Source organism: Vipera berus (assembly GCF_964194415.1).
Source record: "Vipera berus genome assembly, chromosome: 7".
NCBI classification, from domain to species: domain Eukaryota; kingdom Metazoa; phylum Chordata; class Lepidosauria; order Squamata; family Viperidae; genus Vipera; species Vipera berus.
In genome coordinates, this window is record NC_138209.1 from 27,819,107 (window position 1) to 27,842,081 (window position 22,975).

The following is a 22,975-nucleotide window of genomic DNA, read 5'->3' on the forward strand; positions in this document are numbered from 1 at the left end:
AGATTCCTATTTTTCTAAACACATTCCACAGTTTGACATGATTGACATAATTGAAGGCCTTTCGTAATCAATAAAACATACTAATTTGGGAGGGTAGCCTTTGGCTTTCTCAATTTACCACATACATCACAATAATGACCTTGGTCTTTTCTAGAGCCAGCTTGTATATCTGATATTTGCCTTCCATGTACAGCCCTAATTTGCATTGAATGATGCTAAGCATTAGTTTGGTAGTATGTGAAATTAAGGATATTGTACAATAATGCAATAGTTAATCACCTTTATTTGGTATTGGTATGTGTATTTGTGTCTTTCATGTCTTTTAGCTGTGTCATTCTGAAGTTTTGCCGTGTAGCTTGCTTAGAACCTTTACTTGATTCTTCTTCTGTTGCTTGCCATGTTTTGTAAATATTCCATTCATTCTTGTAGCCTTCTGACCTGGTAATAATTAGGTCTAATTTCATCATCTAATATTGGAATTTATTTATTTACTAAATTATCTGTACATAGAGATAAATCTTCTGAGGTATCTTGAGTGCTAGCAACTCTGCTCTATAGAATGTCAGTATACTTCTTCCATCTTTGTTTGAATCTTTCCCAATTTCCATACTGTCTGTCCGTTGTTTTCTTTAGCATACCAGTTTGATATTGGAATATTTTTTGGTTCAGAAATAGTCTGATTTGCCTTGTTTTTCCATGCCTGTTTCCTTCTTCATTGTTACAGATGTTGTTAGATTGCTTCTTGTCTCTTCTAACAGAATTTCTTGTCTGAAATTCTTTAAGTTGCTACTTGAGATTTTGTATTTGGCATCTCATCTTCGCAATTTTCAGCATTTGTTCCATCGTTCTAATGTTTTTCCCCCATCTGTGGCAGCCTCTGTTCACATTTTTCCTTAACAATTTCTTTAAGCTGTTTGCACAGTTTACCTGTTTTCCAATAAATGAAATCAGGAATGCCAAGGCAATTCCCGATGTTATCCTTGAAAATGATATGCATATGCTCAGTATTATTTTATTGAAATTGGCAGGCTTCATCTTCTGTTTTAGCTTCACTTGAGATTTGCACATGAGTAGTTCAGGATCTTTTCTACAGTCAGCCCTCGGGCATATCTTTGGTGTTACAACCAAGTTTTTCCACCTCCTCTAATTAATAATATAATCAGTTTGATTTCTGTGGTACTTCCTGTGGAGACTTACATGTACCTAGGTTTGCTTTGGTTGTTTGAAGAGTTAGCAATGAAGAAATAATTGGATTGGCAGAAATTGTTAAGTCATTCTTCCACTTTCGTTTGGTTTCCTGGACCAGAGTCTAAAAACATTTCCCTCCTTAATATTTCCAAGTTTTGCAATCTTCAGTCATAAGCATCATATCTTGCCTGCATGTTGTGTTAATTTCAGATTGAACTTGATAATAGAGTTTACAGACCTTCTTTTCTTCTGCTTCATTGGTTAGATCATGAACTCGAATAACCATCATATTAAAGTTTGGCCATGAGGTCTAATTGATACTGTTTGGTCATTAATTGTATTATAGTCAAGTACTGTTATTATATATTCCTAACTATGAAAGAAAATCCATTCCATCTTTCTTTTTTATGTCCTGAGGAGTAAACAGTGATGTTTTGTATAAGTTTCCAATTCCAATCCAACTCATGTTGCTAAAGCCTAAAATGTCATTTCATTTAATCTTTCACTGTGTTGAACGTCTTACATTCAATGTCTCTAAAGTAATTCTGTCTTTGTAACTTTATATGTCCTTTTCCTGCATGGCAATATCAGATGCTCGCTCCAAAGGCTATCTATGTCATAAACATTGTTAGTATTCCAAAAACTTCCCAAATCTTTTCAATAGCATTTTGAGTGCCATCTAAAACTGAAGGGCCCATTACCCAGTATTATATCATCATTTTATATATTCTATCCAGGTAGGTTTCTTGATCAAATATAGGAGTATTTTGCCATTGCATTCTCCACACATTATACAATGATTATGCCTAAAGTCATCTTCCACGTCCAGCATGTGCCTATGACGTTCACATCTTGGATGACCCTGCTGGAATTGTATATTCTTTACATTCATTATTTGCATTACTCACTTATCCCCACCACAATTAGACAGAGTAACAGGACTTGAAGAAGAATAGGTAATCAATGTAGAGGATGGAGGAATGGCTTGATTTTGAATAAGGCAGTTTTCTAGAATTTTTTGGTGACTGAAAGTGGGATCTCATTGTGAAAATGCAAAAAAGTATCAAGTGACACATATATTTTAAAATTATTGAAATAGGAGAAATGCAAGAGTTATTTGTATGCACATTCACTTGTATAGACATAATATCATAAACTGAAAAAATAAAAATTATCCTCCGTGGTTAAATAAAATATAATTTAAACTTCCCTAAAAGGCACATTTAGAAGCTAAACTAATGTACAAACTAGTTTTATTTTAGACACAACAGCTATTTAAAGATCTTTGAAATTTATACAATTTTTGTTTAGCTGTCAAAACTTTTAATTATACTGTGCCTTGAAGGTGTAAAACTGTCAAATAAATCAGAGTCTTTGCATAAATGTTTGATAAATTATTCTGACTACTACACTGTAGATACAACTTGCAAAACGTTTCAGTAGAAATTAGTCATCAAGTAAAGGGCAACATTAATATATTTATTGATGAAGTAAAAAGGTAGATTAAGTTGTTCCACATACAGCTGCAAGGGACACTAATAAAGTAGACTACTTCATTAGACACTAATTATGAAGACAACTTTGCTACAATGGTAATATTGCTATTCCAATGTTTAAATTTATCTGAAAACATTCTATAAAATTTTTGCTAAACCATTAGCTTTTACATATTTTACATATTCCTGGCAAAGTGGTTGCTAACATTTCATGAACCTGATTTTTCTTTTAATTACATTAAAGGAACATGAGTGTGTGTGTGTGTGTTTAGTAGTAGTGAGGCAACTCACTAAAGGTGATTGGGGTGAAATAAATTAGTTCCCCTTTGAAGCTTTTATTTTCCTCTTTTTTCCCCCCAAAATGAATGGGACATTCTTGAATGAAAGCTGTTTTTCATTACTGCCACCCAATACTTATTTGAAAGAAAAAGCCCTCCTAACACATACAAACACAAGGGTAAAAGCAACCTTCCCCTTTCTACAAGGAAGATTTCAGCTAAACAGCTCCTAGCTTCTCTTTCCAGTCAGGTGGCTTCAAATCAAAGTTAATTACTGTAGTCATTTATTCTAATCACTTTCTTCGTATGGCTAACTGCATTCTGTCATGGGGTGGCATCCTTTGAAGCCAGTTCGGTTTGAAAGCCACTGCAGGGTACTTGAGCCTCATTAGTGAGGCTTATCCATGCCTGGCTCTGGATGTGATCCCTGATTAACTCTCAGTTAGCCTTCTTCCCCAGACAACACTCCTCCCTTTCTCTTTAGTTTCAATTAACTCTTCCTTTGCTGTCTGCTTTTTATTCACATCAGGACACAGCAGTATGGGGATAGGTAATTTATATATTTTCTTTGTTTCAACAGAAACAGTAAATTTCCAGAGTAGAAAATTGTGATGAGAAAAGATGGTCCTTTCTTGCCAGGGGTCCTTGTTTCAGTGTAGAGTGATTTATATATGTATATCTAACAAGAAGAGGTGTTGTACACAAACAGCAGACCTAAGTATTGTTGCTTTTCCTATTTGGAAATTTTATCCAAATTAATCTGGAGCATATTAGCTTAAACTTCAAATGGGAAAACACTGATCTCTCTAACACAGTCAATAGGGGAATATTTGACATCATGTGTCAAATAGGACGCTGAGCTTGTCGATCAGAAGGTCGGCAGTTTGGCGGGTCGAATCCCGAGTGCCGCGTAACAGAGTGAGCGCCTGTTACTCGTCCCAGCTTCTGCCAACCTAGCAGTTCGAAAGCACGTAAAAATGCAAGTAGAAAAATAGGGACCACTACGGTGGGAAGGTAACAGCGTTCCGTGCGCCTTTGGCGTCTAGTCATGCCGGCCACATGACCACGGAGACGTCCTCGGACAAGCGCTGGCTCTTCGGCTTTGAAACGGAGATGAGCACCGGCCCCTAGAGTTGGAAACGACTAGCACGCATGTGCGGGGGAACCTTTACCTTTACCTTTACCTTTACCTACAGATAAATGAAATGAACATGATAAAGCAGTCATACACTTTTACAGCTAAGAAAATTCCTCTTCAGGTGTTTATTTAAACTATTTGTATAGCTGCCCATCTCACGACAATGACTTTGTGAAGTGTATAATGATTCTAACCATAATAACAGCTTTAAATTCATTATACTCTATTTTAACAACCCCTAAACATAGTATAGTATGTCTTTGTCTAGCTTACAGAATGACAATGCTTAATAGAAGACCTAGAAGAGGTTAAAGGCATTAATAAGGATTTTGAAGCCTAATTTTTTTTAATGAACTTCAGGTTGATAATCTAGATCCCAATCCATTTGATTTTAGGCAACAGTACAGTAAAATAGTGTAACACCAAAATAATGGTAATTTTGGCTCAAACTTGTCTCAAAGAGTCTAGACAGTTATAGTATTGTGAATAAAGGCTTCACCTGGCTTAATTACTTTGGTAATATTAAAAAAAGCTAACAAACAGGTATTGAATAGGAAACAGGTAGTAAAACTACTTGTTTGCTTCCCTAATTCAGGAGTCCCCAAACTCTTAGGTCATTGATACCTTCATAAACCTTGATTGTTCATCAAATCCCAAATATTTACTGTCTGAAAATAATAAGTACTTCTTTAATTAATAATACTATATTATTATGGAATAGATAACAACAACAGCAACAACAACAGATAATCCCCTAGAACAGGGGTGTCAAACTCGCAATGTCACGTGATGTGTTGCAACGTATCACGACTTTTTTTCCATTGCCAGCAAAGGGGTGGGCGCAGTTTCAGTATGATGCATCCGGCCCATGGGCTGGCAGTTTGACACCCCTGCCCTAGAACCTTGAGGGCCAATATTGACTACTTGCACTAAATTGCTTAATATAAGGCTAATCTGCAAAAAGGCCACTATGATCCTGTAATCATTATGCACTTGGATAGAAATTTCCTGATGCACAAAAATATACTTTATATATTTTGTAATTTGAAATAAACATTCAGGTAAAATATTATCTTTTAATAGCAGTTAACTACCGTAGATTTACTGTGCAAATACTGTATATCATTATATGATTAATCTATGGTGTATAAATATAAAATTGTCCTCAAAAGTTAACTTCATTGAAAGCTAATTCAGGTTTTATATGTTATAGGCAGTTTAATACAGGTAGACCTAGACTTATGACCACAATTAAGCCCAAAATTTCTGTGGCTAAGTGAGTCCATTGTTGAGTGAGTTTTGCCCCATTTTACGACCTTTCTTGCCACAGTTGTTAAGTGAATCACCGGAGTTGTTAAGTTAGTAACATGGTTAAGTGAATCTGGATACCACATTGACTTTGCTGGTCAGAAGATCACAAAAGGGGATCACATGACTTTCATAAATATGAGTCAATTGCCAAGCATCTGGATGTTGCTCGTGTGACCACAGTGATGCTGCAACGGTCGTAAGTGTGAAAAATGGTCGTAAGTCATTTATTTCAGTGCCATTGTAACTTCGAATGGCCTCTTAATGAACTGTTATAAGTTGAGGAGTACCTGTGCTATTTTCTAAAAATAATCCTTCAAAAGAAGATGAAAATTTAAAAAATAATTGAAAATATAAACATCTTTAGAAATTAAAACATTGGTGGATAGAATAGTTGTAACCAGAACATATATTTCATAAAATTCTTGTCAAAAGGGATGTTTGTTTGAGAGAAGAAAATCCTATTTTGTATAGGTTGCTAATGTGGGTATCTGCTCCCTAGAGAACAATGTGAATTTGGACTTTTAGAATATTTCTCTTCAGTGGAGTAAATTAGAGATAATGAGGGCAAATCTTCTGAAACAGGGTAAAACAAGCTGAAATTACATGTAGCTTGCAATTGAACTATATCCTAGGGAAAAGCTTACAATTGCAAGGTCCTTGGAAATTGTCAGAAATCTAACATTTAATCTTCTTCATCATTTTGTTCCTTTTGATCTCCATCATTCTTGTTTTGAATGCTCCATGAATGTTTATTTACTTTCAACACAATTCCTTTGAAGCCTAGAGAGAGACTAAGAAAATTTATAAAATCATTTCAGCATAGTGTTGATAGAGATCCTAACTATAAATAAATAGTGTGAATATTGAATATTCATAGAGAAATAATTGTGGCGCAAATTTGTGACAACTTAATCCTATTTTGAAACAACATATTTTCCTACTTCCACAAACTACTGGTTTTCTTGTGCTTTTTAGAAAAATAAGCACATATGTTAGAAATACTGTAAGACTGTCTTTTACATTTTACAGAAAAGGTGGACTAAATAGGAGTGCATTGCAGGTCTGATTTAAACAATTATCAAATACCATTGGAATTATGGAGCACGTTAATTATTGTAATAATATCTTTGAAACTATTGTTCTTGTTACTCTCTTTGCAAACATGTTTGCTTCCAAATATACTACAGGGAGTATTTTAATTTTTATTAGGAAGAAAGGAAATGTAACTATTGAAGAGACTAGACTAGACTAGTGCACACAAACTATTTATCAGTCTTTGAATGATTTTGTGTGAAGTGGTTGTTCTTGCTTTGTTTGAACAGGATACAGTTTTCTGTTTATGACTTCAAATATTTGAAGAGTATGTGATCCACGTATTTAATCAAAATAATTTAACTCAAAGCATGTTCTGATTGGAAGCAAGATGACATGGGGGGGGGAAAAAGACTCCAGATGGTTTTTTTTTAAGTTGAAAGACTTTTTTATCATATATTTAATAGGACAATTTGAAACATTTCTAATTGGTCTGAAAAAAAAGTCTTAATCATTGTAAATAACCAAGGTCATACATCAGTGTTAAACGACATTACTGCTGATGTTTGAAATCCAGCACATGCAAGCATAACTGTATATTTGATTTCAAAATGTTTATTGCATGAGGTATCAAGTAATTGTTAAACTTACAAATTCACAATAAGGTTGCAGAAGTTTAGCATTTGAAATGTTCAGTTTATTTTCTTTTTGAGAATTCTTTTGTTTCATATAATTTTTTAAACACAATTTTCTAAAGAAATTGAAATTTTATATTAAATTTGGTAGTTATGAAGTAATTTTATGTTGATCTTATTATCTTGGGCCATTTTGAACCATAAAATAAATCCCTAATAAATATGGGGAATTCCATCTGTATGTGTTCAGTAGAAAAATTATGTATTATGCTTGTTGAATATGTTTCGAGGAATAAGTGGAAATTTTGACATTTTAGTTTATGTTCATATTTTAAAAATTAGACAAATAAGAATTGCTATTCTCATTTCCAAAGAATTTTAGATGGGAGCTGTTTTTCTGCTTGCAGAAAATCCTGCAAAATAGTTATTTTTGTTTGTTAAAAAATATATAGACATACACGGCAAAAATCCCTCTACTGATAAATAGCGATCATAATTTTATTATTACAAAAAAATTATTTAAAAAAAACACTGCTAACTTTTTGGAACACTTCATGAAAGCATATTTATGTAATAATGATTAATTATATAGCTATGTTTGCATGACATTTTTTAGTTAACTTCTGTCAGAAGAAGAGTGTTGTATATTTTGTTGCATTTTAGGAACTTCAAATTACATTAATGTTAAAAGATTTTTGAGAATTTTAAAATTTTCTCCTGCAGCATATTTGTGGCTCTGGAACATTTTAGTTTTGTGAACTATTAACATAAAATTGCTAATAGATGTTTGACATCTGTGCATTGCACTTTTTAGCATATTTCAGGAGTTTGGGTCTTGGTCTAATAGGTCTCATTAGGGGGGAAAAAAGAGATCAAACCTAAGACAGTTTGTCAAAGTTAATATGAGTCCCATAGGACTGAATTGACAATTAGTGTGTGATTTTACAGCACATTCCTCTCATGGTCTTCTTTGATTCGTAACAATTGAACGTTACCTCTGATTTATTTCACAATAACTCAATACAGATGAATATTATTGTACTACTATTGTTGGATGTTAGAATTTTTTTTTATTTCTTATCATTCTCAGAATATATACAGGGTGTAAATGATGCATCCTGTCTAGTATGGGAGAAGTAAGACTTGATTAGCTATGTTTAAGAGAAGCAAGGGAATGGGGGTTAGTATGCTTTACCAATAAAGGAGAATATTTGTAATTCAGGGTTAAAATGAGGGGTCCTTGGCTGTATTCTTGCAGATGTTTCATTAACCAAAACTTTACCTAGTTTGGGTAACGAAAGGTCTGCGGGGAAAAAACCAAGCAACCTCAGATAGCACCAAGGACCCCTCATATATGCTTTAGTTGTGCACCACTTTTAACTATGGCTTTAATAAGCATTATCTTTTTCAGAAGATTGAGCTGATCCTAAATGTTTTGAATTCTTAATTTTAAGAAAAAATAGTATTATGTTGTATAAAATTAATAAAGCATGGTAGTGTAAGGTATCATAAATAGAAAGAATTTTCCTTGTGATATATTACACATAAGAACAATTCATATTTTCTTTTAACTTTATATAACTTTACATTATATTAATTTTTATAAGGCAATGTCTGAAATGTAATTGGATTGCATGTATGTTGTAACATTTCTTATGCCACTCTGCAAGTCTTTTTTATTTTATATTATTTACATCTTTCACAGCTAATTTATTAATATATTGTACGTATAATTTTTAAGCAAACCCCTAAATCTCTAAAAGATTTACAAAAAAAATATCTTTAAAGCCCTTCCAATCAAGTATTGTTGCTGTATTTAATAATGTTCTTTAGCAATCACATTTATACATTGGAAACTACCTATGACGTCTATAAATGATGATAAAAAATTAAGTATTTCTTGATGTAGTAAAAGTAAGTAAGTAAGTTTTAGGCCTTTCATGTTGCTGTTTTCCTATATTTATAGACTTTGATATTTCCTATATATGTTTTCAAAGCTTTCTTCAAAGTAAAACACAGTTCAATAAAACTCTAAAAGGGTCTGTATAAAATTGTGTTTTAATTCATTTTATCATAGCCATTGTTATGCCATTTGTGTTTAATTTATTTATTTAGCAATATTTATATGCTGTCTTAATCCATATGGACTGTGGGGTAGAATATCAGTTTTAGATATAATACAGTCTATCTTACAGCTTTTAACTTATTAAACAATTTGGAACTGGTGTGTGAGTGTGTGTTTATAGTTATATATAGTTTTAATTGTATTCATATTTTGAAATTCTTTTTAAGGACTAGCTAGAATATTGCTCTCATGAAATGAGCAGTTTTCTCTGTTGGAATGGTATGTAGGTAATAGAAGAATGACAATATATTGTTATCCATTATAAAGGATATATATAGCAATTTACTAACTGAGCTTCTAAATAAAAAAATGATATGTACATGAAGATATGGATAGGCCTTTTCCTGATTGAAAGTTCTAATTAAGTGAATAGAGGAAAATTAACTGAAATTAGCTGTCAGAAAATCACATTTAAATGACTGATGAGTTGCTCAGGCAGTAAACATTTAAATGATATAAATTGCCATTTAAGTGTATGGTTTAATGTTTGTCATGCATTAACATGACATGAGATTGCAGTGACAATCAAGCAGCTTGCTCTAATTTGAACATATTTAGAGCTTTTGTGTGGAGTGCACCACACAAATTAAGACAATTGCTGTTTTTTATGTGTCAATATAAATGTTTCTTCAGGCATCAGTTAATGAAACTAACCAATCATTTATGTATGCATATTGCAGAGTGGCTTCTCAGAGCTTGACTAAATTTTCCTTTTAAAATAGAACCTTTCCTTGAAAAAAAACTAGGCTTAATTTCTGTGATTATAAAACTGTCCTGCTTCTTTGCATTATTTTATCTGCACTTCTCAAATCCAAAGGGAAATGCAATTTTCCATTAAAGATCCATGCATCATGCTACTGACTTTTGTTCCCTTTTCCTCAGCCAATTCAGAATTACACATATATATACAGGTATAGAAACTGAAATATTTTTGTGCAAAATATTCAGCCCAAAATATTTTATGTCTGATGTAAAGAAACCCAAGAAGACATACAATCTATTTTATGTGTATCAGCCATCAAATCTGGCAATTGATCTTCATTTATTATTAGCAAAAAGAAAGCATCCATCACCGGAATTAAAGTAACAAGATGGCTTGTTGCTGGTAAATGCTGTATTGTCCGCCCATTTTGCTATCTGAATTGATTCCTAATTGAAATTGTAATCTAAAATATATTGATCTATATCCAGAAACAAGAGTGTGTGCTGGATGATCATGTGACCTAAATTTAAATCTTTAGACAAATTCAGTGGATAATGTTACCTCATTTGTACTTAAGCTATGTTCTGCAAAATGTTCTTAATGGATCTATAAAATAAAACTGCATGGCTGCTTTGGAAGCTTCTCATGGGTATCCGCAGGGATATACATGCACAGCTACTTCATCATCAAGTCAACAACATGTTCAAGCAGCTTCACAAAACTGACTGCTTTAACAGTTGGAAAAAGAAAAGTTTGGTACACAATCCTTCAATTTCTGAGGATTCTATTTCAATGGAATGAAGTATATGATTGCTTAATAACTGCTTAAGTATATGAAGGACCATTAATTCTTAATCTCAGATAGTTAAGTCTTAATCTTTCCTTGATGTCTTTCGATGCACTTGAAACTTTTCATTGTCTTGCACTAAAGGTCAACATGAATAAGCTAGTTTTTAAAGAAAAGGCTCAAATTTCTTGAACAAGCTGGCTTTAGAAAAAGCTGAGGAATAGGAGGTAATATTGCTGATGTATTCTAAATAATTGAGAAAACCAAGAATATCCAAAAGAAATAAGTATATGCTTTATTGATAATAGAAAGTCCTTTGGTTATCTCAATGATGTCAAACTGTGTAATATAATTTGAAAATATTAGAAAAATGGGAATCCAGAACATCCAGTTATCTTCGTATAAAACTTATACACAGATCAGAAGCCATAATACAGAGAGAACATATATTATTTATTCAACATATACCATGTTTCCCCGAAAGTGAGACCTACTGCAAAAATAATCCATAGCTTGACTTTTGGGGGTGGGCCTTATATAAGTCCTACCCCCAAAATAAGCCCTAGTGTTGAGGTGAGGTACATGCCTAAAAATCAAGCTGGGGTGAAGGTGTGGAGCTCACCATTGCAGCCAGGCCTCCCATGGATCGATACTTGCCTTGCCAGCCCACTTCTTCTGCAGCCGAAGGAGCAGCTTCATTCTGCAGCTGAGAATGAAGCTTGGGCCTGCATTTCGCCTTAAGAGGCCTTTCCAGAAGGCCTTTGCAGCTGAGAACCAAGCTATGGATTGAACCAAGCTATAGCTCCGTTCATGGCTACAGAGGTCTTTCTGGAATCCATAGATCGGTTCTTGGCTGTATAGGCCTTCCAGAAAGGCCTCTGACTGTGAAATGCAGGCCCGAACTCCATTCTCAGCTGCAGAATGAAGCTGCTCCTTCAGCCACAGAAGTGGGCCAGCTGGGTGGGGCTGTCAGTGCTGGAGGTGAGTGGACAAGACACCTGAGGAAACACGGTATATTGAATACATATTAAGAGAAGCTGGACTGGAATAAAATATGCATGGTTTCAAAGCTGGAGGAAGAAACATCAATTACCTGTGCTATGCTGATGACTCCACCCTGACAGCCATAAAGGAAAAGGATCTGCAAGCTCTAGTAATAACATCAAAAAGCATTGATGGAAACATTGGACTGAAATTAAATATAAAGAAGAATACACTAATGACACTCAGGTGCAATAGGTACAATAACTAAGCTTAGGATTGTCAATTAAGATACTGAAGTGCTGGATAGCTTCTGTCTCAAGCATGCAAGCAGCAAGAAATATGCTGCAAACTAGTCCAACTTACATACCCATAGAGTTTCACAGGGAATACTATTGCATGTATTATTCTGATTTTTGTAGGTATATACATATCATGGTATCTGACTATCTTTTCCAAAGCCTTCATCTTTAATTTATCAAGGACTTTAAATAGAAAGAATATTGATGCTTCTGAACTTTGGTTTGCAGAAGTGTCCAGAGAATATCATGTACAAAAAAATGAAACAGAAAAATCAATGGATGAACAAACAAATCAACCCCAAAGTTCTCGCTTGAGGCACTAATGATCAGTCTCAGATTATCCCACTTCAGGCACAGGATGAAAAGATTTACTCTCTAGAGAAGGTTCTAATGCTGGGACAGAAAGAATGAAAGTCAAGAGGATGACCAACAGCAGAACAGATGGCCTTAATTTCAGTGGTGAAGACCTGAAAGAACAGACTAGAGCAGATTGTCATGGAGAAAATCTATGAAGTTACTTAGAGTTGAGACTGATGTGATGGCACTAATCAATCAATCAATCAAAATTTTTTGGAAGAATGCAGAAATTATTTGCGTAAACTTTTGTTACATGTACATCTGCAGTGAGTAAAGAAGGAGGAAAGACCCTCTGTTAATTCAGATAAACAAGACTAAGCTCAGCCCAGGAAAGTGATTTACAAATATATTTCAAATAGTTCTTCCCGCTTAATTCCCATTAAGATTTTTAAAAAAGGGCGGAAGGGAAGCACATTAAGACTTGTAAAATCCAGTAGCTGCTCTAGTAAGAGTAGTTTTAGGTTTTTATTTATTTATTAATTTATTTATTTTGTGGTGTATGTTTCTTATTGAGCTCTGTCTTTTAGGGCTTACAGTCCTAGACTCACTAGACATCTTTTACTGAATCTGAGAAATCACCTATCAAATGATTTCTATCAAGATATCAAAAATAATGTGCATTTAGAAACTATATTTTAAATAGAATTTATAATAATTTGAAGTCTCTATTAAAAAAGAGTTCCTTGAAAGAAACATTATTTTATATAATGATCAATGTAGTTGTATATTGCTTGAAGAGAACATAATAAATGAAATAAGAGGGAATTTTTTAAAAGTTAATCTTAACTCATTAATGATGGATGATGTGTTTAATGATGTGTAGCAATTATAACTTAAACTGATTTAGAAATTACATTGGTTGATTTCTATCATAAGACAAGATTCTGAAATAAGATTTTTTTAATGCTTTTAATTATTTTATTATTGTAATTTATTATTAAAATAATAAATACTAAAATCAATATTAATATTTTTACTATTGCAATTATTATTTTGATTATTTAATTATTTCAATAATAATTGTTTAATTATAATTAATTGATATATAAATTAATTATTTAACCTTCAAAAGGTTAGCGCTGGCCCATTTTAATTATATATAGGGGATATACTGCTGAAGGAAGTCTAAGATTTCAATATTGGGCTCCATTTGAAATAATGCTGGTTTACACAGCACTTCTTGAAAACTATTGACACCTATAGGTGAAGGTAAATGATGCAATATAAAAGTCTGAAATTTTAGTATGTTTGTTGCATTTTTCCATACTACAGAGGAAATTGTAATTGACACAAATTTTATGTATAATCCAGAAAACTACACCTTTGTCAAATCTGTTATAATCCTAGTACAATTTACCAGTTACCTTCTAGCTATTTATGTGATATTGTCAACATTCAGGATAGAGGTAATAAATTATAAGTTGCGATAAAAGTTGTGTTACATTCAATATATAGATTGCATCATTTTAAGATAGTGACTACCTCTACTGTTTCCTGTTTCTGCAGTTGGAAACAGTACATAAATTAAGAGGCTGCAGCATTTTTTCTTTAGCAATATAGTAGCTATATAGCTGGTACTTTTTAAATGTGGTGAGACACAGGTGCCCACACAACTGAAAGATACAAGATTGGGATGATTAATATAGTCTCTCGTCTTTCCCTATTATTAGCAGATTAGACTATAATTACTCATCCATGGTGGATGTAGTTGTTCATGGTTCAACCTTGAATTCTTTTCTTTTAATAGTAGTACAATCTCTATTGCAAATGTTTAAAACTCCACCAGGGACCTGCATGGCACAGTTGATTCAACAGGTTCTAACAGCTGCAGCTAGCATTGTCATAGTTTGTGGGGGGGGAAATTTCTCTAAGCACTGGCTGAGGAATTCTGGGAGTTGAAGTCCTCAAGTCTTAAAGTTGCCAAGGTTGAGGACCCCTGCTCTAAGGCACATGCATATTTCTAACCTTTGCATTGTTGTTTTTGTAAGACTGTGGACAGCAAATAAGTTTAAGAAACAATATAAACAGTGTTGTATTTTGTTTCAGGCTTTGGAAAGTGAATTTGTTTCCTGTCAACTGCACCAGTGGATTGATTTGATTTTTGGCTATAAGCAGCAAGGGCCGGAAGCTGTCAGATCTCTCAATGTTTTCTACTATCTAACCTATGAAGGAGCTGTCAATCTCAATTCAATAACGGATCCAATGATGAGAGAGGTAAGCATGTTCTTATCTGGGAGAATAAAAATTATGAAGAAATGTGGGACTTTTTGAAATATTTGTAAAGCATATTTGATTTTATTGTAATTTAAAAGTTATTTATAGACTTTTAAAAGGATATTTTCTACCTTACCCACACTAACATATCACTTTAGTTTTATTTTGTTTACACCTGGGATAATTCTTCAAATCAGATCTTGTAAGTTATTAGCAAGACGTTCTTTTCCTTTCTGCCTTGTTTGCCTTGTTCTATTTGATCTTCTGTTCCTTTAGACCAGGGGTAGGCAACCTCGGCTCTTTTATGACTCATGGACTTCAACTCCCAGAATTCCTGAGTCAGCATAGCTGACTCAGGAATTCTGGGAGTTGAAGTCCATGAGTCATAAAAGAGCCGAGGTTGCCTACCCCTGCTTTAGACTGCTAGGACAAGAACTTGCTACAGTGTTGTATTGTTTCTTAAGGCGTAGTGCTATGCTTAAATCTTATGGACTGAAGCTGGCAAACAAAGAAATCTACTATAATAATACATCATGGAAAATTAGTTCTTAGAGTGATTGTATGTGCAGACATGCTTACACTTTCCATCTATGTGCCTGGGTGTGAAAAGCTGTTTTCCCATAACTGTGCCAAACACCCCATATTGAGCATTTAACCTCTCTCAATAGGGTACATATAAAGCATTAGGGAAAACTGTGAGCACGGTACTAGGGAAACTGCTGACCCAATATTTAAATGGATAAGAACAGTTTCTCTGTCTTTTCTCTGAGCCTGTTTCTTGGACAATGGTCTTCTCTCTACAAGGTTCCCTACATTTTATAAATGGAAAAAGCAGCTTGGGAAACGGAAAAGAACTTTTGAAAAGGGAAATACTGTGGCTAGCAAGTATTTTTGAGTAAAATGACTTTGAGGAGGTTCTGAAACTCCATGAGACTTCATGTAAAAGGGAAAAAAATATATACATCACTGCTGAGTGTTCTCTTTGTAAACTTTACGTGCATTGCTATAAGCTTTTATAACAAGAATTATGGATTTAAAGATTTTAATGAAATATTTACTTTCTATATCCACTGGGGGGTTTGATTTTTTTTTTAGAAAAAGCCTAGGACGTTTTGTCATTCGTGCACCATTTTTATGCACGCACTAAAAATAAAACAAAATCCAGTGGTCTTTTTCATATGCAATCCTATAAGAACTTAATCTTTCATAGTTTAAAACAGATCTTTATCAACAAAAGAATATACAACATGTAACGTTAGATCTGGCAAACTTTATAAAATGCTGCTACATATTTAATTCACATTTGAATTTTTTTTTCTGAATTTGTAAGAGAATAAGTATTTGAATAATTGATTTAAAAATGACTTGCACCATTGCTCCTCACTGGCATTATCAAGTTATGCTTTTCTGCTTGAATCCATTCACGGCCATTTTTATTTTGTTATAGTTAGCAAAGTTCACTTTTATTTATGATTTTCTGAGATGCTTCTAATGAGCATAAACATTGGACATGAGACAGGACCTTCTGATTTCTGAGCCTTCCTACCATGATATATTAAGAGTATTTTAGGAGTGTGCATGTGTGTGTGTATGTTTATTTATTTAAAATAGTTTTCCAAGTAATTAGCTTCTCTTTCTGTGATAAACTTTGAGATGTGTATAACAGAAGCAAAGATGACTAACTGCATAGATATTTATTTGTTATTAACCCATTTTCTTAGTCAAAACTAGTATAGAAAGCTGCTAGCATCACCATGAGGATTTCCTAGCCTTCTGTACACCACAGTTAATTAACTAGAATTAGGTAAATTGACATGACATAAATTCTACTTGCAAACATATGTATACAACAAGAAGTCATGGTATCCATGAATTCTTTGTAATATCTTTTAAAATACAAAGAGCTCAAGATTAGTAGTGTGATTAAATGTCTTTATTACACAAAGGGACATAGAGAATGCTGTTTTCTTTTTGCCAAAAAATTTGGATTTTTGAAAGAACAAAGAAGTTCTCACTGTGTTAATTTCCAAGATAGCCAACACATGTGGAAAAACAGCATTACAATAATTTGTGAATAAAAGGATCTGTTCCCTATTTTACTATTTCTATGATGTAATAGCTTAACAGTCTGCTGCACTTTAAACATTTATGGAGTCTTTAATTGTTTAAAAACAGCTTATGCTGAAAACAAAAGAATGAAGTTTACTGATACTTTGGCCTAGACTATTTATTAGTAAAAATGAAATTAATTTTTGGAAACCTTGTGATCACTTAATATAGATGTAAGACTTCTGTTGCTCTTCTGAAATATTTGTTAATTTCTTTTTCTTCTCCTCATATCAACATTTTCCTAGATTTTAATTATTTCTTATGTTCTTCAAGATGTATGAGCTAAAGGGTAAAACAGACTAATGAAAAGATTTGGGCTATATGATGTTGCAGATTAGGAATAGAAAAAAAGATATTAGTCTTTGATATTACCTCACAAACAGTGCATTACAAATAGCAAGAAGCTCAAGAATGATTTGTTTTAGTCTTTAATAAATGTATATTTTTATTTTTTTAAAAAAGGATATCTTATATTGCATAGAAAAGAAAAAGAAAAAAACATTGGTACTTTAACATTCAGGAAATGTAATGTACCTTGAAAGTAGCTATGTTTACATTCCATATTATGAATCAAAGAGAACCTTCATTGACCATGTCTCTTTATCACAGTAAGTGTTAATTCTTCAGGGTTTTGGCTTACCACAGGCTTTAGTCAGTCAAAAGGAAAATAAACATTAGCTAACTCTTCTAAAGTTAACATCAGAATTGAAACTGATTCTCTGTTTTCTTTAAGATTAGAAATAAGACAAAATTTCCATTTTTGTATTATTTTCCTCAAGGGCTTTTGAGGAAGAGGTGAGGTAGCTTATATGACATTTCTTTCCTAATTGCTATAACTACTGGATGCTCTTATTAATTTGTTCATTTCTAATATGTAAAGAATAGATTGCATTTTCTCTTATATTCTGCTGTTTATTGTTCAAAAATTGTGACAAGTCTCTTCTGGTATATTATGCCTTAGAGATTGAAAAAAATTATTTCCTACCATTACTGCTGGAGAATAATTTTTCCTTTCATTATAGAAGAAGGTAGAAGAAATATGAAAGTTCTATGCATATCTCCATGTAATCATACCAATATGTATATGATACACTGTCAGTCCATTTGATAAATGAATTTCTTACACACCCTTATACTAACTCATCATCTCCCTGTCTGTTAATCCGTCTCTTCAAAGATTTATTCTAACATTCCAAAGTTGAGAGCAACATATATGACCAGCATTGGCTTGATTGGTCAAAAATTATAAAATAAAAGTGAAATATTTTTGTTAGTTCATAAAAATAGTTTGCTCTATATAAAGAGGTTTGCCAACTTCTCTAAACATTTTAAATTTTACTGCTTTGCGATATGAGAGCCTCTGAGACCAATTTCAATGGAACACAGTTTCTTAAACTAACATATTGAAGTAAATGTCTATGAATTCACAAGTACATTGGGTCTTTTAAAAAGAAATGTTATAATTTAACCCAGGGAAAAATGCTTTAAAGGAAGTTGTTTATTTAGGATGCTTTATTTATATAATAATTCAAACTGGGACTATAAACTGTATATGTAAATATTAGGCTGAATTTAAATTTTCTGTTATGGATAGAACAATTGTTTATGATCTTACAAAAACCTTCATAGGACAAGAAGATAGAAATGAATTGATTTATTTTTTATAGCTCTTTATGTCCTCTCTACATTGATCCAGACATTTTACTAACTCTCTGGAATAAATTTCTGGAGACTGTAGCCAGTAAAGTTTATCATAGAAAAAAAATGTTTATTCCTGTTTTAAAAATGGCAATTTTCTATAAAAAAATTCTATTGAGACAATGCTCATGATAGTGTAACATCATTAGGATCCAAGACATTATTAATAACACAATACAAATAATTCTTACCCTGAAAAACTGCATGGTTCGCTACTACATATATTGAAACTTGCTTAATTAGTAATTATTTAAAAATATGATGAAAATTCTTGCACAAAATAAATGCCAAGGCACATTTCTTCCAGGTTATATTGTTGAAAATAATTGCAGTGGAATTGATGCACTTTTGGAAGGCATTAGCTGGGTTTGTTTGTTTGTTTCAATATTTTTTTACTTTTTATTGTTGTGAGCTGCCCTGAGTCCTCAGGGAGAAGGGCGGCATATAAATTTAATAAACCTAACCTAACCTAATTGATATGGTCACCCATCTCAACATCATAAGAGAATAGATACTAAAAATACAACATAACAGCAGCATGACAATAAATTACCAGCAGCCAACATCAAAATCACAACTATCAACATAACCATCTCACAGGCTCTCCTATACATTATAGTCCTGATGCCTGAAGACATAGCTAATTTTGAAGACCTTATGAAAGGCCAACAGGTTTAGGTCTCATTCATTTTCAGCGAGATGAAACTCCAATAAGTGCCACAACAGAAAAGGTTCTCTTCCTGGGTTTTGCCAAGTGGAATTTGTTAGAAGACAGGACCCATACCTGCCATTCCTTCCGAGTCTGAAGGGGTGGGTAGATACAGTCAAGGAGAATTCAAACCAACTTCCTGCCAAAGATGAGAAAATCAAATAATTTCTGTATAGTTAAGTGCTATAAACTGTCATTAACTTCATAGGGGTGTGTTTGTGTGTGCATGCATGCTTCCAGTACTGTTCAGTTTCTGTTGATAGTGGTTCTGCTGTTACTGTGTTGTTGTACCGCAGCTGGGAAAACATCTTGGATGGTTCTTTGGACGACAGAGCAGTTTTCTTCTTGGCCCCTTCTTCTCCTTAGCCTCATAGCCAGTGCTGGAACCTTTGTTTAGCAGTCTAGGGCTTCAGACATCTGATGTGGACCTTGTTATTCTGGGCACCATCCAAACCAGCATGATTCTACTACTTTGCATCACTCTAATATTTGTCATAGGCAGGTGAAGCATTGGGTATTTTCCCAAGGACCTTACCCTATGGGTAAGGTAGGTACCAGCTAGGATTTAAACCCTGATCTCTCATGTTAAAGGTGGCACTCTAACCCCTACCCTATGAGCCATTAAACAATATCACCATTCTCTGTCCAAAAGAGTGAAGTGTTAGGAACAACTAAGATACTGCACAGAAGCCTCAAACTCCCAGGCTCCTGGTAGAGGATCCGAGATTGAGGAAGACACAGAGCATCCATAAGAGCAGAATTGAATGAATTTTTAATATATAGTTTGTTCCAACTAAAGCTGGACAAAGTATTTGAAAATCGCTATTTGAAGTTTTAAGACAGCTGTGTCTTCCTGAAAACTCAGGTGCTTCAACGGCTGTTCCCACTGTGCATCTGTGTTCATGCATTACTTGCTTATTTTTGCTGATGGAGCCAATTAAAATGTGAAATTTCTCTTTCAAATGCTTTTTGTAGTCCTTATTTTAACTTCATTAGTTTCTGCATATAGGTCTTATTTAGAAATTAGAAAATGTATCAAATATTAGTATGTTCCAGCAGTTGTTGCTCTGCTGTAATTCCCATTAACCCCTCACCACTGAGCATGCAGGCTACATCTGCTAGGAAGTTTAGCAACACCTAGAAGACAAACGAATTCCCACCTTTAATATACAATTTGCAACATTATTTATTTTATTGATTTTTTGCAATCTTTCATTTACATGACCCTTATTTCTTATCAATAGAAGAGATCTACTGTCTTTTATAAATCTCATGGGATCCTATGCTTTTCAAAAAAATCTTAGTGGCAACTGGAAATTTCAGTTTTAAATCAGTTTTAAATTTAGGCAGCTTAGGCAGCGAGTCTTTCATGAAATCAAATACAATTTGTATTTACAGCATACTTCAACAGCTGCTAAATAGTTTCAAGTTATTTGCAGTTGTCTTTTTTATGGACAGGTGTTTCTGGATGTCTTATAAAATTTATATAATTATTAGAAAATGTTACAACATTGACATTTATTCTGAAAGTGTGAAATAAATGAGGACTCCACATAGACACAGCTCAGAAGGTTTTTGGAAGCAAATTATCTTGGTAGAAGCTGTAGCCAGAAGTGTGCTGTCCAGATGGTTTGTTTGACACAGTGCAGCACAGGAACTGTGTGTGAAAAGCTAAATAAATGTTAAGGATTAGTCTAAACTTAATTGAAAACCTCCATGTAAAATACCATTAAATGGTACCAGTTTTTTTATTTAATTTTTGTTTAAACGTATTGAATCCAAACATACTATTTAGAGATGTAATATCTAATAGAGGCAGTGTAAGAGTATCTTTTGATCCATCGCAAACGTTGAAAAATAAGTTTTGGTCAACATAAGGATGCTAATAATACCAAAGTCAATATACTAACTAGAATTACATATTACAAATAACTTGTGTTTAAATTGGCAGTCTCTATAAGATATTCCTTTTCCACTGACAGTATCTTGTAGAAATTAACTCGAAATCTTGGTATGGCTAAGTGACTCATATCCAGCACTGTGAATTTTGATATGCATCCTGAATGAGTTTTATCATAAATATGCAAATGTGATAGTTCCTAATCTCATATGGAAATCTATTTCAACCCCAAATATTAGCAGCACTGCATGTATTCTCTCCAGTCTTCTTTATAGTTTCTTTGAATTCCTTTGCCATTTTTTTCTTTGTCTCTTTGAAGTATTTTCAAGGCTCATTTTTCTTATTTTGCTTTATCTGCTTTTTTCCAGTAGCCAGAGATTTAGGTGTTCTCAGTGAGCACATCAATGTTCCAGACAAAGACACTGTTTGAAATTTTCCATGAACCCAGTGCCTCTAAACATTACTGAGTGGCATTTGTTTCTGTAGGTTATGTCTGCTCTGCCTAACTGGTTTATTTCAGATTGGCAGCTGGGATTACAGTGTGGTAGATGGACGCTTTGCATGGTTTGAAGACTGCATGAAGCTGTACTAGGCCTCAGTTTAATATGTCTGGAATGTACAGGCTCAGATTAGAGAAAGTTGCAAAACACTGAGAGAGAAATAAATCGTTTTTGCAGGCTGTAATTACTTCTCTGTTTTAACTCACAGTTTCAGTGTAATTAATTATACATGCAGGAGTTATTTTCATAATTAGGCTGAACAAAAGTATGTTTTATTATTCTATTTTCTTATGTGAAAAGTATTGGTACAGTAAGATGGTGTTCTAAAGGACCTAGATTATACTTAGGTTTCATTCATCTTAATATTTTGAAATACACGTTGTTTCCATACTTATGCATATTCGGGGTGTATAGGTTATGGTGGAGGAAAGCAGCAACAGAAAGCAATATTGCAAAAGAAATTATATTTTATACAAATGCACACAAGCACATAAATACATGCAGACATACATACAAACATACCTACATATTCACCCATTTCTTACCAAAATAAAGTAGGTAGTAGGTAGGTATAGATGGATTCCTTACCCAAGAGAAAATGCCCTATAAATTTGGATGCACAGAAACAACAAAGCATCAGTTTTCCAGGGCCTGCTATATAAAGACATTTGTACTAGCCTCTTCTCCAGCATTACAAATGAAGAATCCACAGATGGGTTGAACTTGCCTTTTGCCCACCAGTGCTTAAAATTCATTGGATGATGACCTGTACCATAAATTAGACTTAATGAACAACTAGTTCACCATACTAGAATGCTCTGAAATTTGATAAATATAGTCTTTCACATGTTCACCTTTATGCTACCCCTTTTTTATTTTCTTTCAGTTTTTATATAAATTTTCTGTTTTAAAACATATTTTTACACCTTTTCAGCTTTTCTTAATTGTTTTAGATTCTGGTGTATCTTCTGTGAGTTGTATGAATGAATGAACCTTTATTATCAAAGTACAACATGTATACAGTGATATTGGCTGAGCCTCCCTGTGCCCCCCCAACTCACAGTGACAACAAACCCACCATCTTGTTACACCATGTGAGCTAATTGCACATCACACCGGCGTCGCAAGTCAATCATACATAGAGTTATTTCCCGTTCAGGAGCCTGACAACCCATGGATAGAAGCTGTTCTTCAGCCTGTTGGTACATCTGGCTATACATCTATATCTCCTACCCGATGGTAGGAGAGTAAAGAGGTACCGACCAGAGTGTGAGTCATCCCTGAGAATATTCCTTACTCTTCTAAGGCAGCGAGCCCTGGTGATGTCATCCAGTGGTGTCAGGGGACAGCCCACGATGTTTTGTGCTGTGCTCACCACCCTCTGTAATATCTTCCTATCTGCGGCTGTCAGGCCAGCATACCAAACCACAATACAGTGTGAGAGGATGCTCTCTATAGTAGACCAGTAAAAGAAGGTCATTAGTCATTGTTCTACCCTGTTCTTCCGCAAGA

The 22,975-nt window shown here is 33.7% G+C and overlaps 1 protein-coding gene across 4 annotated transcripts in view; it reads left to right on the forward strand.

Annotated features, from left to right (window-relative positions):
• The window catches only part of LRBA (LPS responsive beige-like anchor protein), a 370,944-nt gene that overhangs the window by 308,986 nt on the left and 38,983 nt on the right, over window positions 1–22,975 (forward strand). For all 4 annotated transcript variants that reach the window (XM_081332066.1, XM_081332069.1, XM_081332068.1 and 1 more), the window contains one exon: window positions 14,380–14,547. In XM_081332066.1, coding sequence (XP_081188192.1) covers window positions 14,380–14,547 — 168 coding nt within the window. The remainder of the gene's footprint in view (window positions 1–14,379; window positions 14,548–22,975) is intronic.